Source organism: Pagrus major, chromosome 3 (assembly GCF_040436345.1).
Source record: "Pagrus major chromosome 3, Pma_NU_1.0".
Taxonomy (NCBI): Eukaryota; Metazoa; Chordata; class Actinopteri; order Spariformes; family Sparidae; genus Pagrus; species Pagrus major.
This window is the reverse complement of record NC_133217.1, coordinates 10,787,727-10,805,191: the sequence shown is the minus strand read 5'-3', so window position 1 is coordinate 10,805,191 and position 17,465 is coordinate 10,787,727. Positions and strand designations below refer to the sequence as shown.

Below are 17,465 nucleotides of genomic sequence, written 5' to 3'. Positions count from 1 at the left end.
GTAAGGTTGACATTTGCTAGTTCACTTGTATTTAGCTCCACAGTTGGGAATTAGGGCCTCCTAAACATTTTATTTGAAGCCACTATGATGAAAAAGACCAATAAAAAGATGTCAGGTCAGCATTTACGTTTATTTCTCTGCTGCACACAGAACATCCAATCACAAGACGTCTAGAAGGTAACGTACTAGCCAATCAGCTGCTGAGTAAGGCGGGTCTTCGCGAAATGCGGCTGGGAAAAAAAATAACGCTGGCTAGGTTAATGTTAGCTAGGTGACACTAATGGTTGTTCTCTTTGTTGGATATTTTTTTCCTGTTGCGAACTCGACATGGGCAAAAGAGACAATCGAGTGGTGAGTTATGTTGCAGAATTTTTGTGAAACTGCGAAATTAATACGCTTGTACATTTGGTCAGCTAGCCAGGCTAAAAGCAAGCACAGCTTAACGTGATGCTCAACTAGCATCGGCTAGCTCATATATGCCTCCGCTGGGTACTCTGATGCTAGGCCCAGACAGTGGTTAACGTCAACGTATCGGGCTGAAAACACAACCGAATATTTTTTATTTGATTTTAACATTTTTTTTTATTTTAAATGGCTTGATGCATATTGTTGCAGATGACGTTAAAAGCCGAGTCTCAGGCTCGACCAGCGATATTGGAGCTGCGCAAAGCTGCAAATGCTAACTTTAGCTCACAACATCCTAGACAATGTTTTGACGTGGTGATGTTGCGCAGCGTTCCCCGTTCCTTCTTGAGGCTAAACACAATACTGAAATATCATTAGGACTCTAATAAACTATTTGCATGAATGACTATCAAACATGGCTAACGTTAGTCCAGTGATTTTGGACAAACTCTGCGGTCTGCTAATGATAGGTGAACCATTTTTATCAATGATGCAGATATTCATTCCTGTCAACGGTGCATGCTCCCTGTATATCCTGTTAGTATGGCAAATTAGATTGCTTTAGGCACCCCTAACTTAAACTGGTCTACTTGAAGACAGTAGCCCTGCATTAAATCCAATCTTCAGTGAAGTTACAGTGAATGCAGATAGGTGCCATTTTTATGGTTATTATGAGGATGCATGTGGTGCTGTACAACTGTTTTATAGTGTACTGATGAACTGCATAACTGTTTAATCTTAGTACTTAATAATCTGGTACCTGTGTATTTCAATGACAACCGTTAAAAATGTGTAAAATGCTCTCTGTTTTGTGTCCCAGGCTTACATTAACCCCATCGCTGCTGCACGAGCCAGAGGACCGGCATCGAATTCCGGACCGACCATACAGGATTATTTAAGCAGACCTCGACCAACATGGTGAGCAAAGGACAGACCGCCTTAATGGCCCAGCCTGACATAAACATTAGGTTACAAAAAGAGACAAACATCTTCATCACAGCTTCATCTACCTTGATCAGTATCACAGACATATAGATGTAGACTCTGGTGCTGGGTGCGTGTGAAGTTTTCTAGTTCATGGTTCACCCCACAGACAGCCAGAACCAGCACTTGTCTTATGGGCTTTGATAGATAAAGATAAATAATGTTTACAAGTCCTGGATTAGGACTGCGCTGAGGAACGTTTCTGCAAAGCATGTGTCAAGTGTTGCCTCATAAAATGGCACACTGGCAAAAGAAGCAATCAACTCTGCATTATTGTATGCTGGGAGCATTTTCTATCCTTGTTGGGCTCTAAAGTCTGTATTCATTAGATGTTATTTGGTAAACTGAGGTTGCTTTCAGGACAGAGGAAGACAGGCAAAATGGTGTTCTGAATTCTGGCCTGCATCAGTGTCTGATTTGTGCACAATAGACAGAAATCATTTTAGATTGTTTGACGTAAATGAGGCTTTTCTAATCGGAGTGTGATGCAATAACACTTGTCCTTCTTGGTACTTAATGCATCCTATCCTCCTACATGGAGAATTTGATTGACACTGGCATCTTCAAATTTAATGTCACTGCGGCAAGAAAAAAGTGACAGCTTTTCACTTTTTGATAGTGTTTTACCCTGATGGACCTGAATCTTTATAGTTGCAAAATCAGCTTTTCTCCAGCAGAGGATGCGGCAATTTGATAGCTGTGTGTGAACCAGGGGTCGCTTCATTCATTGCCCCATTGCATTAGTTATAAATTATGCACATTCAGCTGTCAGCCCGCTCATCCAACCCTTTTACTTGTGCATTTATTGGTCCTTCCATGAAACATTCAGAATGTAGGTGCAATCAAGGAAAAGTGCTGTCCATAAATAATTTTGCTTTCTGCAAGAAAAGAGCTTCCAGTTGTTTTGTAGAAATGGATTTGAAGAGATATGGATGATCTTCAACAGTTAACAGAGGTTTTTTGAAATGTTGTGCCTCTTGTCCTTTTCCCTTTACTCTGTCATATCAAATATTCTCTTGTAAATTTTCATATCTGATGAAATTCTTAAATCGAGTCTTAAATTAAATGAACTCTAGTCTTAGCCACAAGGGGGCACATTCAATGTACTGTAAGCTACACTCCACTGTCTGTATGAAACCTCCTCTTTCCATTACGCTAAGAGAAATGTGTTTTCTAAATAAATGTACTTTTTACTTTTTACTTACTTTACTATTTGGTACAACAGTGTTAGTTATGGGGCTAATTATAGTTTAATTCAATGGAAACTGTTTGGAAAATACAAATCTTGATTCATCAAACAAATGCTGGAAATGAATAGGGGCCATTGAGTCTGTTTCCTGTAAATTCCTGTTAAATGACGGATCAGTTTAAAGATTGCATGTTAAAAATAGCAGCCACTGAAGTGTTGAGATGAAAAGTTGCATGTGACTGCTTCTGTCTTCAGTTTTGGTAGATGTGATCCTTCCAAATGTATATCATGTATTGCAACTGAAATATTGTCTCTTCATCAGGGAAGAATTAAAGGAGCAGCTGGAGAAGAAGAAGAAGGGCTCTCGAGCTCTGGCTGACTTTGAGGACAAAATGAACGATGTATGTTTGCATTATGTATTCTGACATTTTGACAGGTCACCACCTGTTTCTTCACATTATTTTTAATTCCATCTATAAGTGTAAAGAGTAATGTGTCAAACTATGGCACTCTTTAAATTGTACGACAAAACCAGTCTTCATATTTGGATGGAGGTGCAGCTGCATATGAGAAACACTGACCAGTTTGTTAGATGAATACATTTTTCAGATATTTATTGTTGTTTTCAGAAATGGAGGAAAGAACTGGCAAAAAATCGAGAGAAGCTGTTGGGTGGAAGTGACAAAGACAAAGAGAAAGACAAAAAGACAACAGACAAGGAAAAAGAGGAGAAGAAAGAGAAAAAAGAGGTGTGAAATCTCTCCTTTATCAAACATTTGAATGATCTCCCTCTTAAATGTCATCTTAACACACTTTGGCTTTTCATTTGTGTCTAGAAAAAGAAGAAAGAGAAGAAGAAATCCAACAGGGTGAGGAGAGACCTCCAGTATTTTGATGGCCAGCTGTGCCACAGTACTGCCGCACGCACACACGCACACACACACACACACAAACACACACACACACACACACACACCTTGTCCTCTGAAACGGTCCCTCTATTTAATCCTCTTACTATCGTGTTCCAGTTTCCAAACAAGCGAATATTCTCAAGTCTAATGAACCCTGCTTTCATTGTGTTTTTGTCAAGCATTCTTCATCTTCCTCCTCCTCATCGAGTTCTGATTCCTCCAGCAGCTCCCCCTCAGAATCTGAAGACGAAGTAAGTCATTACAGACCTCAAAGTGTGATGCTAGATCAACCTTAGGACCGTAAATAACCACTTATTGATTATAACTGTTGGCTGCTGTTTGCTTTTGATGCTCTGTTGTAGGTTCATTCTAGGAAAAGGTTTCCATGTTGCAGTGGTGTGTTTTTTAGTAGTCAGGAGTGAATTGGTTGACATTTAAAAACTGATCAGGGAACATGCTTATGTAGTACAGACACTCATCATTTTTATATTTTGTTTGTGAAAATGAAATGCCAAAATTACCATTCCCACTAAAATGTTCACTCATATTGCAGTTGCAAGTTATTTTTTACAGTTCAAACTGATCCATTTTTGAAGGGCTTTGCACTGTCAGCTCAACAGATCATCAGCTAATGTGACACTACACTGTTTGACTGTGTTTCTATTTATGTATTCAGGATGAAAAGAAGAGTGTGAAGAAAAAACGGAAGAGAAAGAAGTCCTCAGCCAGAAGAGCATCGGACAGCTCAGAGGAGGAATCTGATGCAGAGAGCAAGGTTTAGCTCATTTTTAAATAGCAAACTTGTCTTCCTTTGTTTTAGTATATAGAATCAAGTTCTGGTGTTAATATACTGTCATTTGTCATTTTCTTACAATGACTTCAAAATATTTAAAATGCCCGTGCTTAATCTAAATGTTGTTTTTCTTCCCAAGAAGAAAAAGAAAAGAATCAAGGAAGATGGGGACAAAGATAAGGTGACTTGGTCTTGTGACTAACCCAAATAACTACCTTTTGTGATAGAAGCTTCTATCAGACCTCTATATAAAGTTACTGCTTTTCTTGTCTTTTATTCTCACCTGTAAAGTTGAGTCTAACACCTCTGAGTCCAAGTGTTAAAAAACAGTCATAATGGTGATTCGATTCTTGTGTCTGTCAGGATGAAAGGAGCCGTAAAAGAAAAAAGAAAGGCGAGCGAAGTTATAAAGACTCATCTTCAGAGTACTCTGTGGACTCTGAGGGGGAGGAGATAGTAAGTATTATTCTTATGTTTGTAGATCAGTAATGATGCTTAAAAGACAATCTAAGATCAGAAACTTGACAAGAAAACATTTTATTTTAACACATTTCTTCTTTGGGCTGTTTTGTGACAACATTTTAATTACTGCCTGTCCCAGTTGCTTTGAATAATGCTGGCAATAGAAAAGCCCCCTCATAAAACACACGTTTAATATTTAAGCCATGTAATCTTTTCTCTGTTCCTCCTTTACCTCTTTGTTCCTCTTTTTTTTTCTTCAAATTTGGAGTTATGAAAATTACCTTAGGTATCAGAAAGCAACATGCACGCCATCTGCCTTTCGACTTTAATCTTGTTGATGCGCTGTGTTGCAGAAGAATGAGTCAACATTTATTAGGACTGTTTTCTTTTTTAGATTGGGAAAAAAAATCAGGACAAGAATAAAAACTTGCATCAACAGTAAATCTTTCTGCATCGATAAACAGCATCAGGTTCAGTGCAATGATAGCTCTTCCAGAAGACCTGAGTGATGTGGGTGGGTCTATTGAAGGCATCTTCATCCCAAGCTGGACACATTTATATGCAACGGTCACAGATTAAACTGGTTATCCCTGTGACAGAGCTTCCACTCTAAGGTGTAGTTATCTGAACTAACACACAGTTACATTACACTAAATTTAGTTTTCAGTTTCAATTCTTCCCCTCACATACCACAAACTTTCTGTCCATAACTACAGTACCGACTACAGTAGTTGAGTGTATCCAAGATGGTAGAATTATTCACCAGGAAATGGTCTTAACATTGTTTCTAAAGCTGAGTGAAGTGAAATGGGTCCCAAACATCAGCATGGTTTTCTTCCCAAACCTCGTGATTGTTGTGATACATTTCCAACAGCATTTCATCTGCCATCCTCTCACATTACATTTTTTTCTAAACACATTATGTACAATAAATGACTGTTAACAGGAATAAATATTCAGATACATTTTTTTCTTCATTTAAATCACAGCACACGCAATAAAGAATAGCTATAACCTCAGTTGTTTTAAAAAGGTTACAAATTCCTGATGTTTAACATGCTTGTGTTATTAAAACCATCAGTTTATATTACTGGCTAAATACAGTGTGTAGTACTTAGTCATTTGAGGATTTGCTTTGTTCTTTGTTGTTTTGTGTATTAAAAAGTATTTCATACATTTTTTTAATCTGACCTGCTCAATATTAGGCACACTGGTGCAACCAATGACAATGTTAAGTTGCCCTTGACAGATTTATGTGTGACTGTTGCACCCTGGCGCCCCGAACCATAATATGAGATTTCAAAATTGGTTTTGTTGTTGTTGTTTATTAATCTATTAGTCTCCTCATTGTCTCATCTTCTTGTAAAAATAGATGCTTGGGATTTTGTCATGTTTTCTGGCAAACATTAACATTAAAGTGTACCTACACAACTCTGAACAAAACACTTCAAAACATTAAGTGAAAAGAGAAATGTTCCCACAGCATCTTATCATAAATTGGGCTTGCTCATCAGTTTTGTTCAATGGTTTGTGAAAGAGTAATTTCACTCAGAAACGGACAAACTTTTGAACTTGTTTTGGTGTAGAATATCAGTTGCCAAACAGCTGTTGCAGTTTCCAATAATGATGAAATAAGATTATTGCATGAAAACGGATTTTTTTAATTCAGCATAGCTCAAGACTTCCTTCTTCGCGTTGTATCATTTCTGCTTTTCTCTTCCACAGGCCGAAGCCAAGAAGAAAAAGAGAAGTAGCGAGGAAAAGGAGAAAATCACAGTGAGCAATTTGCTGTTTTCCTCTGTAGATTTACATTATATAAACAAGATTTAGTTTTTGATCTAGTGCAGCTGGGAAGGCAGATTTTTATGTGATGACTGCAGAAAAGACTAATATCTGAAATGTAAAAATGTATTGAGCAGGTAAGATTTGATTGTGAACTGAAAGATGTTGCATCTTCATGAAACTTGGCACAGTACCTCAGTACAGAACAGGATGTGGCAATATGTCTATAGCTGTGTGCCAGAAGTCCATATAAAACCCTTACCTGTGTAGCAACACCCCCTACCAAGCCTTACTGTTAATCTAGTATTAAAATAATGGTTAATTTGAGATAAAAGTACCAAATGACAAATGTTTTTATGTTCACAGGACAAATCCAAGAAGAAGAGGAAAAAGAAGCACAAGAAACATGGCAGAAAAAAGAAAAAGAAGGCAGCATCTCAGTCAGACTCGGAGCTCGACTAACCGTAGCGTTACGGCTCTCTCCCGACAGTCTACTAGTAGTGTTATTTTTGCCGTTGACGTCTAAAAACAACTTCTCCCATCCAGCTCTGGTCATCACGCTTGAAAAAGAGACCTACAGACTTCTAATGCTGGGATTCTTTCGAGTGAAGTGAAATCAAGGGGAGGCACCCATCCCTCTCAGTGGCAACTACTGGTACATATCTTCCGTTGATTTTTATCATCAAGCCTTTTGTAGATCTGTTACCCTCCACAACAGGACTGAAGTGAATTCCATTTTTTTCCCCACATCTTGGATATTTCAGTGTGAGCGGCACTTGCCCTCACCTTCAGTTTGCTGGCCCTCTCGGAGTCACTGTCTCCGCTTCAAACCCGACGTCTTGCATTTCTAGTTGCTCGGTGAGGCTGGTAATGCTAGTGCCTGTGCCATGCATGTAGACCTGATGACATGATGTCTCACCAGCCTCATATTGAAGTTGGACTTATGTTAAGAATTGTGAGCGACACAGTCAACATTTATACAAGGGATAATTGTTCTGCTCTGAATTGTTACACTGCAGTGTAAATGTATAAACAATGGGAATTCATTAATAAAATATTGTTTTAGCCTTTACTGCTGTTACTCAGTTCCAACCTCCATTATGAGACTCTTGTTTAATTCAAATCACACATTCACATGGTCTAATTGGAGCCACCCACTGGATTTCCTACCCACCGTTACTGTCCTACTTCCTCAAAATTTAATGAGGTCAGCAGTGCTGCAAACAATGACACTACATCCTCCATGTGTTTCCCTCTTGTTACGGGAAACACAATGGAACTGTTACTGTACTGCTTCAGTATTTCCTGTATTTCTAACTTATTATTTATTCAAGTATTGTATTTAAGTAAAATTCTCTGGTACTTGAGTATTTCCATTTGCTACTTCTTTGTACTTACACTCCACTACAACCTACATTTAGTAAGTTACTTTGCAGATTACATGCTGCATCAGAGCCAAAATAGCACAGTTTTGAATTTTATTTGGCAATCATTAAATAATAGTGATTCTGTTAATCAGAAAAATGCTGACTATCTGATAATGAGTCGTATACGTTTTTCACGCATTTTAAGTAACACTTAAGTACATTTATCGACGGAAAAATACTTTTCATACGTAAAGGTGCAATATTTAAGAGTTTGTCCCCTGTTGAATTCATGCTTAAAACAAAAAGGGACAGAATATGGCCAGAGTAACTGCTAACTGTAACTGTCATTAGCTATGTAGTGCAGTTAGCAATGCAGCTAGCTGTCCGGAGTGTGAACCCGGAGCACAGGGGGAGTGTTGGTTGTTAACGCCGCTAGCAAGGGAGCTTCGGAGCGGGACAGGCTTGGGCTAGCTGGTTAGCATGCTAACTTCAGCAGATATCTCTGCCACACAATCCATAGATGTCATGATGTCAAAACTATTATTTCTCCACAATTTGATCATTTTAGTTTTTGAATATGCTCAACTACTATCTTACATATTACACCTTTAAGTACATTTCATATCAGATACTTGTTATAACACAATATCTTTACTTTTACTTAAGTATGACTTCTGGCTAGTTTTTGCAACACTGGAATCACTACTGAAGTAAAAGTAAAACTGCAACACAAAAAACCTCAGTTTTGTGTCATTGTAAAGGTCTTGCATTCAAGTTGAGCAACAGTGTCATTAAAATGTACTTCATGTATCAAAAGGCAAAGGCATACACTCAGCTTAATTTAGCTGGTTGAGGTGGAGCTGATTTTAAAAAGTAACTATAAATGTAGTGGAGTAAAAGTACTGTAAAAATCGTATACCTCTAAATTGAAATTAAGTACAGTTGCTAAGTTCTTCTTCCAGTGGTTTGTTTAAATGTTAGAATAAAGTTCACAACACTGAACCTGAAATTCTACAGCTCATGTGACTGAAACAATGTAATGGTATCAAAGGTCAGTGTGAGCTTGTAAAGTCATGTCTAATGTTTCAGTGCAGTGCATGAGTGTGTCTTTGTGTCTTGCATCTTCAAACAATGATTACCCAAACCCTGCCCTTTAAATCCATATATGAACAACTAGTAAGAACTAGTTCAACAAGCACTTGCCTTCCTGATGTGACGGTCACAGGACCCAGGGGTGTGATATAAAGTTTAGCCTCCAAATCAGTCAGTGGGAGGGTCCAAGCTTCCAAATAAAGAGTGGTGCATCTGGTGGTTCAGTTCAGGGCAAGTGCGAGACGTGCAGCAGGAAGCTGTAGAATCACTTCACATGCAAAAGGCAAGTAAAAACAAGATTTATCTGTGTTAAATCCTTTCTTGCCCTACCCATCTGTATATTGCTTTATAATCAGTCATTTCTGTTTATTATGACTGTTCAGTGAGGTTGCTTTGAGTGTAAGGAAGCTCTTAGTTTCAGCTCAGATGAAACCGAAAGTTAGAGCAACACATGATCACAGTGACGGGAAAGGTCTCTCATTTAAATCACAGAGTCTGACTCACAAACTTAAAAGAATCAGCTGATTTTTCTTGACAGCACATAATATATTAAACTTCATATGAATGCTCTTTTCTGCAGATGTTGAGGATCAATCTGTGCCTGGTAGTGGGAGTGTTTGTGTGGGGGTTTGCATCCTGCTCTATCACATGTCCTGACGGGCATGTCTGTTCTGATACAGCCAGCTGCTGTATGACTAAGGATGGATATAGATGCTGTCCATATCCAAAAGTAAGTCATATGTGTCAAATAGCATAAGCCGCAGAGTAACATTTTGGTCTGCAACACTGGTAGTAATATCTATTCCTGTCTGTATCCATACGTCTTCAGGCTGTGTGTTGCTCTGACATGGCCCACTGCTGCCCCTCAGGGTTTAGTTGTAACCTTGCCACCCAGATGTGTGAGAAGGAAAACGAGCCTTGGGTGAGCATGCCCATGAAGGAGAAGGAAGCTGTGGAGAAACCGAGCACTCCTGTTCAACCTGTATCTACCGTACAGGAGCTTGAAATCAACCATGTTCCAGACCAACAAAAGAGTTCCGTTGTCTATTGTGACAACTATTACTATTGTCCCGATTACACTACCTGCTGCAGACATCCAAATCGTTCCTGGTTCTGTTGCGCATACTCTCCAGTGAGTTGACCTAGATACCTTTGCGCAATAAGACACATGACTGTGATGAAATTCATATTATCACTATTGACATTAAAGGTCCAGTGTGTGAGATTTAGCAGCATCTGGTGGTGATGTTGTTGATTGCAACCAACAAAATACCCCTTGTCTCACCCTCCCGCCATTTTATGTCTGCCAATAGATCCCCCTAAATCCTACACACTGGACCTTCAACTCAAAATAGCATCTGAAATGTCACTATTTTAATGCTGAGGAGTATTGGTGCTAGTCTGTATTGATTGTTCCATAAAATATGTGCCTTGTAGGGCCGGTGCTGTCTGGATGGCTACCACTGTTGTCCATATGGCTTCGACTGTGACTACACTTACACACACTGTGTTAGGCAGGGCCTGAGATATCCTTTCACCCCCAAACAAGCGCTGACTTCAGTCCCCGCAGCTCACATTTCAACTTTAGAGGACAAAACCACAGTTAACGTTCCTAATTCTGTGGTAAGTACTTTTGGTCGTTTCACATGAGAGTTTTCTGAATTTTGGGATTTTTGCCTTTGCTGTTTTTTTAGGGGGTGCTCACTTGGAAAAATGTGACACATCATTTTGTACTAATCAGGATTTAGCATCATCAGAGTCACACTGTGATGTCAGTCAATCAAATCTAATCAAATCACACCTAATAAATAAGGGTAGCTTCATTTTTGAGTGTTTGAATCTTAATGAATAAAACAAATATAGTATGTAAGGATGTTTTTTCATAGCTTTTAAGGACTGTAATCAATATTTTTTTAATGTATTAAAAGTGCAAAAAATATACATTTATGATGAAATACTTCGATTACAAACAGGGTATAATGCTTAATGTGTGTCTGCCTCTAGCAGAAACCAATGGCAGCTCTAACAGAAGCCAGTGGCAGCAACAGTGAGGCTGGAGCTACTCGTTGTGATTCCGAGTTTTACTGCCCAGGAGGGTCATCCTGCTGCAAACGACCCGATGGCAAGTGGAGCTGCTGCCCCTACCCACTGGTATGAATTAAATGCACAGAACAATTCAGTGATCAACATTATTTGAAAATGTGTCTGTCCACAGCTGACAAAGGTTTGAGTGTCATCCTGTGACCATAAAAACCTAGAAAATAACTAATGCTGTACTTTGTCTAACACCACAATTTCATCTGATTCAGGGCAAGTGCTGTGCAGATGGTCAGCACTGCTGTCAGTATGGATATACCTGCGACCCCACCTCCTTGACATGCAGAAGTCTCGCCTCTTGAACACAGGGACCTGCCACAACAGATTGAGGACATGCTTTTATTATGTGCACTGTTGCAGCTTTTTTTTGTTTTTTAAAAAAAAACAATTTTGATACATATTTCAGATAACAACACATCACAGTCTTAATAGAGAAAAATCAAGAAAAAGATTTTAGATCAATGGCACTTTATGTTTTAGTGGTTATCACAAGGGATGTCACCTTTCATATTCAGCAACCAGCTTATCCATTTTCACTGCAAGTCTGTATGTAGTCTGTAGTCTAAGATAATTGAGGACTTACACGGATATGGACATTTTTGAATAAAAAAAAATATGAAAAGTGAATTGTTTTTCGGCTATTGTGTTGATTCATGGCCCCTGATTTGAATGTGTCACCTGCGTTTCCCCTGAAGATGATGTTGTTACTATTTATTTATTTTATTATTATTGTTTTTAAAAACGATGATGTCATTCTAACTAAAATCTATGGGTGATGTTCATTAAAGGGCTTTTATTTTGAAAGGAGTGGTCGGAAATGTCCTTTTCATTCCGACTAGCTACCTTCCGTCTGTTCCCGTGTGTATCGTTCCGGGCGGTGGTGGAGTGCGCGACTGGAGGGAAGATGGGTCAAATCGACGAACTTAAAGTTTTTGTCTCCGAGCGGCTAAACGCTTTTACTGCAGAAATTTTAGGTGCAATTGAAAAAACACTATCGGATTACGAGGTGCAGGCCTCCCGGTTGAAGGAAGAAAATGACCGCCATCGCTGTTTGTTGGACATTATCGTCAAAGCCAAGTTACCAGAGACGGAAGGTTTGTGCAGCCGAACAACACACACTCTGGGTGTGTGGTCATCTTTCAACCCGCTAGCAACAGCATTGCTAAATATTGTCACCTCTTTTAATTATGTGTAACATGAATAAATCTGAGGAGGAAATATAAATGTATATATATATATACTGGAGTGGAGCGTGTCACGTTGGAAATAAATTGTTGTTGCGGATGTGTCCCCTCACTGCAGCTAAGCTAAGCTAACCGCTAGCTATATTCACGATGTTCAAATAACATGCTATTCACTTTGGGTCTTTTTAAGTGTTGCTAGCTAACGTGGTTAGCTTCAAACATTGGTGGAGATTGTTGTATAGCTGCTTCATAACATTACGCTAAACGTTGCATATTTCCTGACAACACTGAAGACACTCTGAAGAATTGTCTTAACCTACTTTTTGTTTTTAGTTTGGTTTTAATCAGCGTTAAACCAAAGTGCTGAGAGATGCGATATTCAAGAAGAAAGACAGTCACATACCACAGCGTAGTTAGCTATAATGTTATTCTTATAGTACTAAAGCAATTCAATTTCAGTTTAATCGGCCGAGTGGATGTGTTAAAGTGCAGAAAAAGTCAGTGGCTCCGAGATTGAGAAGTGGCCGATGGTGTGCCACTCGTGGCCCAGTGGCATATACCGCGCCCTGGAGCGGTATATGCCACTCCTGGGATTCCACCGACACATGACTGTATGTGCTGCTGGAAAAAATAGGTATACAGGATTACATAGAAATAAAGTGAGGCAACACAAACACCACACCACTGAATTAGCTAACTACCACAGCACCACCACATCATTGGAAACTGAAGCATAATGAAGTTATTCGGCATCTTTTTAGGTTTCCATCTGACCCTTAAATGCCAATTAATCTCTCATCTTGGCAACTCCTGGATACCATTTTAAAATGTGTGTGCAAAATGAGCTCATCATTTGTTAGCCTAGTGTTGTATAGCTAATGCATTTCCCAATTTTAAGAAGGCCCAGCTGCAAACAATGCATGTTTTGATCAATGCCTCAGTAAATCATTGTCATTCCCCCCCGCTGCCACTTCCATTAGCATAGTTATTTTGTTTGACTTTTAACTTGTTTGAATACATCACAGAAAGGACTACAGATACACTGTGTGAAGCCATGCTTGTAAGCAAATGCTCACTCTTGCAGCTGTCAGCATGGCATACTGGGTTATAGACCAAAATGCCAGGACAATGCGTCTCAGAGGTGCAGCTGCCAGCAGCAGCAGTTAATACAGAAAATTGACATGCCATGACCATGACTTCATGTCATGGTCACTCTGCCAATACCACAAGGAAATGGCGAGTTTTAATATAAGCATCTATTTACTAGCTAGTTTTACATTTCTCTCAATACATTGATACTCCCAGTCATTAATTCCAAACTGTTTTACTTTTCTCTGCAACAGCTCAAGCCGTCAAAAATATCCCTGCTGCCAGTCCCCGTGCATCAGACTCAACTCCTCCTCCTCCTCGCAGGCCCAGAGAACCTCCCCGCCATACTTCTGGTGGTAAGATATATGTCAAACAACAAATTCTCCTCTTCAGTAAAATCAATTCATTGAATTCCGTGAAGCTCAACATAATGTTATGAATTTGTAAAAACAAAATAATAGAAGTCCTGCCAGGAAAGAGTCTCAAACAGTAACATGGTCAGACAGTTATTGTATTTTATTACTGTGGACTTCAAGATGTTAATCCAGTCATGAAAATTTTGCTCTAACCATCAGTTGTCTTTCCTCCTTCCTAAAAGTAAAACAAAACGTAGTGTTTTGTAAAGCAACTAAATCCGATCTTCATTTCTTTTCCAGACCTGCAGTGTGTCTTCACTTCACGCACAGACTTCATGAAGTTCGCAGGCAGTGACAACTGTCCCTACTGCATCAGGAGTGTTCAAGCCTCTGAGAAACATTTGACCAAAAAGCATTATCTATCTGCTGTTCATTTTGTTGTGGATGGCACAGGTGAGGTTGATAAAAATTCAAATGGAATATGATACTTTGTTCTTGGAAGCATCCAGACATTAAAGGAGTCTGCCATCGTTTCTCTTTCCAGAGCAATTTGTCGTACCATGTATGTGCAAAGACAAGATCCAGAAGGGCAGAAGTCATTGGCACTGCCCTTGTTGCAGAAAGATCTTATATCGGAAATGTAACTTTGAGATGCACCTATCTAAACAACATCGTAAGTACAATTTCTTTGCATTCTCATGGCTTTGCTGTTATTTTCAATTCCTTTAATTGTTTCAGTTCTGCTTTACTGACTGAAAGTAATTATTGATATGATGATATACTACTGTGTCTGTTTACTTCACAGGTTATGTATTACTGCAGCAAAGCCAAGATGAAGGTTAGTATGTCTATGTATGCAGCATGTCTGATGCCTCTCAGTCGTTCCAAATCATGAATTACTAGTTTTAGTCAATATTTAGAATGATGCTGTGAACACTATTTAGAAGTAATTGTAAATATTTTGCTGAGTAAGTACAAAAACAACCCAAATGCATCGCTTGCACAACTATGCATTCATCCTCTACTACACAGTAATGCAGCAGGAATACATTATTCTGATATAAATGCCTTTGCATATACAATAGCAACATGTACATGCACACAAATAATCCACTCTTAATCCAACTGTGACAATATTCTGAATTTGTATTTTGGCTTTATTCTGAATATACTATTTTCCAATTAAAATACATGGGATATGTCAATACTATTCAGGTTTTAGGAGCATTAGCAGCCCAGTTTGTGACACATGGCTTTTTTCCTGTTTACGGTCAGTCCTGTGTGTTTGTACCAGCTGTGCCCACCGTTTGTAAGGCTGGGGTAGAGATGCATGCCCAAAAGAAAAGTCCACATTTCTGGTCTGAAGGGGAAATAAACACAATGTTTTGTGTCTATAAGAATAGTGTTGACTACAAATTAAGTCTCTTTGTATATTGACATTAGTTTGTTTATTTTAATTATTAAAAAAACTTAAACAAAATGCCTTTTGGACATAGAATAATCATAGTAATTGCTTTCTTTTGTTTTTACTTTTGGTTACTGCAGTAAAGGTGGCACAGCCACACGTGGCTGAGGTTTACAAGTAGATAGTTGGGCACATTGACTCCAAATGAACAGGCATTCGTTCCATTGCCTAAAAATAAAACACATTGCTCTGCCCTTCCTTTAGAGAGCAATCAGACCCCTGTCGCTGTCTTTGAGGAGGGGGCTCCCCTGAGTTCTGAACCCTGGTGTCAGCAGAACCTTGACAGTCTGGACCAACAGTCCCCAGTGCTGGTTCAAATCAAAGATGAACAGAAACTGGAAATGTGGAGACAAGGTCTGGTATAAGAGCATAGCATGCTTAAGTCACTTTTGCTGCATGTGAAAACTTTTTAAACTTTTAAACTTCTCCTTTATCCACAGTGCAAGTGGAGGTAGATCACGGCCAATACTCTGCAATCAACACTGCCTCTGTGGGCAGTTATGTTCAAGCTCCCAGCGCAATCGACAATGATCAGCACACCTCTGAAGAAAAGACGGAGGAGTGGAAGAAGAGCCGCGCACCTTCACATTTAAAGGCACCCAGTTCAAAGAGGAAAAAGGATTCAAATGTAAAGAAATCAACAGAGTTACCTGTCGGTCAGAGTCCCACAGATCCTAATTGTTGTAAAGCCTGTGGAAAGACTTTCCATTACATGTACACACTGAGGACACACGTGCAAACACACGCAGTGGATAAAAACCCTATTTGTGGAATTTGTGGAAAACGTTTAGAGTCCAAACTGCAGTTAATCCAGCATCTTCAAAGCCACACAAAGGGAAACAAATGTGGTATATGTGGCAAACAATTTTCTAATAAATTTCGTCTGAAACAGCATGTAAGATTTCACAGACCATAGGGTCTAAATTTCATGTAATGTCATCAGCTAAAAATCCACAGAAGGCCGAATTGCTACATAGAAAAGGCATCAAAAAACTAAAATCTATTAAGTGGGAGATCCTAGTTCAGTTGTGTTTATGGGAGGAATAAGCCAGTCCTAATGCTCGGCAGTTTGTTAAATGTTTTTTTTTTTTTTAAAGCTCTCATTTATCACGGTTCATAGTATCAAGTGGCTTTATAGAGTATAGTGTAGTCTCAAGACAAACAAAAATTGCAGCATGTTCGATATCCATTTCAAAGTGTGACTCTACCAGAGGTTTTCTTTTATAATGAACGAAAATGAGTTTGGCATCATTTATCCCACACTGTTTCTGTGGTCACCCAGATGTCGTTTTTGCAAAGGTGTAATAAAAACTTTTTCCCTACAGAATCTGTCCTAACCAGTTGAGCTCCATTGCACTGAGCATTTTCCTCACTAGCCCTCATCTGAAATATCAAAATTTACCACCTCTTCCCACTTACGTTTTATACCCAGTGTATCAGACTTGGATTGGAGAATGCCACTGTATCCTCTGGGGATAAGCTTATTACATGCAGTTACATGTTGTGGATTTGGATATTGACGAGACTGTTTTCATACTTCCTGTCGTTCCTGTTTCTAAAGCTACACCCAGGTTCTGCTTGAAATAATGCCAAACTTGAAGGTATCAATAGTTTCAGTCCACGTTTGCTCTGTAAGGATTCAAAGCTCTGAAATGCCTCCTTGTGTATATATATGTGATACAGTCAGTAAGGCCTTTTGTGATCCAATTATTGTTTTCTGTTTGTTGTATAATATTGTATTCATATGCAATTTTTGTACATCTCAATAAAACGGTTATTCATAATTCTTCCTGTGTATTTTTTTTCATCAATCATCAGTTTGGAAATGAGAGACTTTTAGGTAGGCACTGTCACACAACACCAAATAGGTTTTACTCTTCAGTAATGTAAACAGCAGTGCAGTCAACATCAAATGAAACCTGGTTAACACTCATTCAGGGAATGATTCATCATTTCTTTACCAAAATTAAACGAAAGACTCAGTTTTACTAGGGTGATGGCTAATTACTGAATCCAGGAACCCCAACTCAGCATTTGAAACTAACAATATGCATGACAAACCCGTCATTATGAAACTAAAGGCACACAATGGGAATGTAGGCCTGCCTCATTTTAATTGCCCTCTTCCATATAAATTAAACTATAAATAATCACTAGAAACCTTACAAATATTAGAAAAACTGAAGAATTAGTGTTGATATGAGTCAGAGTTTGAATATGTTTCTGTCTACAGTTGCACGGTGTGTTTTGGGTAACACAATTATGATTAAGACAGTAAAGTGAGACTGA

The 17,465-nt window shown here is 38.8% G+C and overlaps 3 protein-coding genes across 5 annotated transcripts; all 3 read left to right on the top strand.

The window, feature by feature from the left end:
* The first annotated feature begins 225 nt into the window (after window positions 1-225).
* On the top strand, window positions 226-7,598 carry fam133b (family with sequence similarity 133 member B). Of its 2 annotated transcripts, none has more exons than XM_073463448.1 (11): window positions 226-351; window positions 1,226-1,323; window positions 2,901-2,979; window positions 3,208-3,327; window positions 3,415-3,447; window positions 3,669-3,740; window positions 4,166-4,264; window positions 4,425-4,463; window positions 4,646-4,738; window positions 6,470-6,520; window positions 6,893-7,598. In XM_073463448.1, exons 1-11 carry the CDS (start codon window positions 328-330, stop codon window positions 6,986-6,988), a joined length of 804 nt encoding a protein of 267 aa, XP_073319549.1. In that variant the 5' UTR covers window positions 226-327; the 3' UTR covers window positions 6,989-7,598. The 2 variants fall into 2 exon arrangements, with proteins under 2 accessions (XP_073319549.1, XP_073319548.1); XM_073463447.1 differs by having other exon boundaries at window positions 4,422-4,463.
* Window positions 7,599-9,105: 1,507 nt separating this feature from the next.
* LOC140993967 (progranulin-like) lies at window positions 9,106-11,709 on the top strand. 2 transcript variants are annotated; one of them, XM_073463525.1, is made up of 6 exons: window positions 9,106-9,268; window positions 9,566-9,715; window positions 9,815-10,117; window positions 10,423-10,608; window positions 10,993-11,136; window positions 11,295-11,709. In XM_073463525.1, the coding sequence occupies exons 1-6, from the start codon at window positions 9,260-9,262 to the stop codon at window positions 11,382-11,384; spliced, it is 882 nt and encodes a 293-aa protein (XP_073319626.1). In that variant the 5' UTR covers window positions 9,106-9,259; the 3' UTR covers window positions 11,385-11,709. The 2 variants fall into 2 exon arrangements, with proteins under 2 accessions (XP_073319626.1, XP_073319625.1); XM_073463524.1 differs by having other exon boundaries at window positions 10,990-11,136.
* Window positions 11,710-11,954: 245 nt separating this feature from the next.
* LOC140993628 (uncharacterized) lies at window positions 11,955-16,960 on the top strand. Its single transcript, XM_073463124.1, has 7 exons — window positions 11,955-12,176; window positions 13,610-13,711; window positions 14,012-14,164; window positions 14,256-14,384; window positions 14,517-14,549; window positions 15,381-15,530; window positions 15,617-16,960. The coding sequence occupies exons 1-7, from the start codon at window positions 11,987-11,989 to the stop codon at window positions 16,090-16,092; spliced, it is 1,233 nt and encodes a 410-aa protein (XP_073319225.1). The 5' UTR covers window positions 11,955-11,986; the 3' UTR covers window positions 16,093-16,960.
* Window positions 16,961-17,465: the final 505 nt, after the last annotated feature.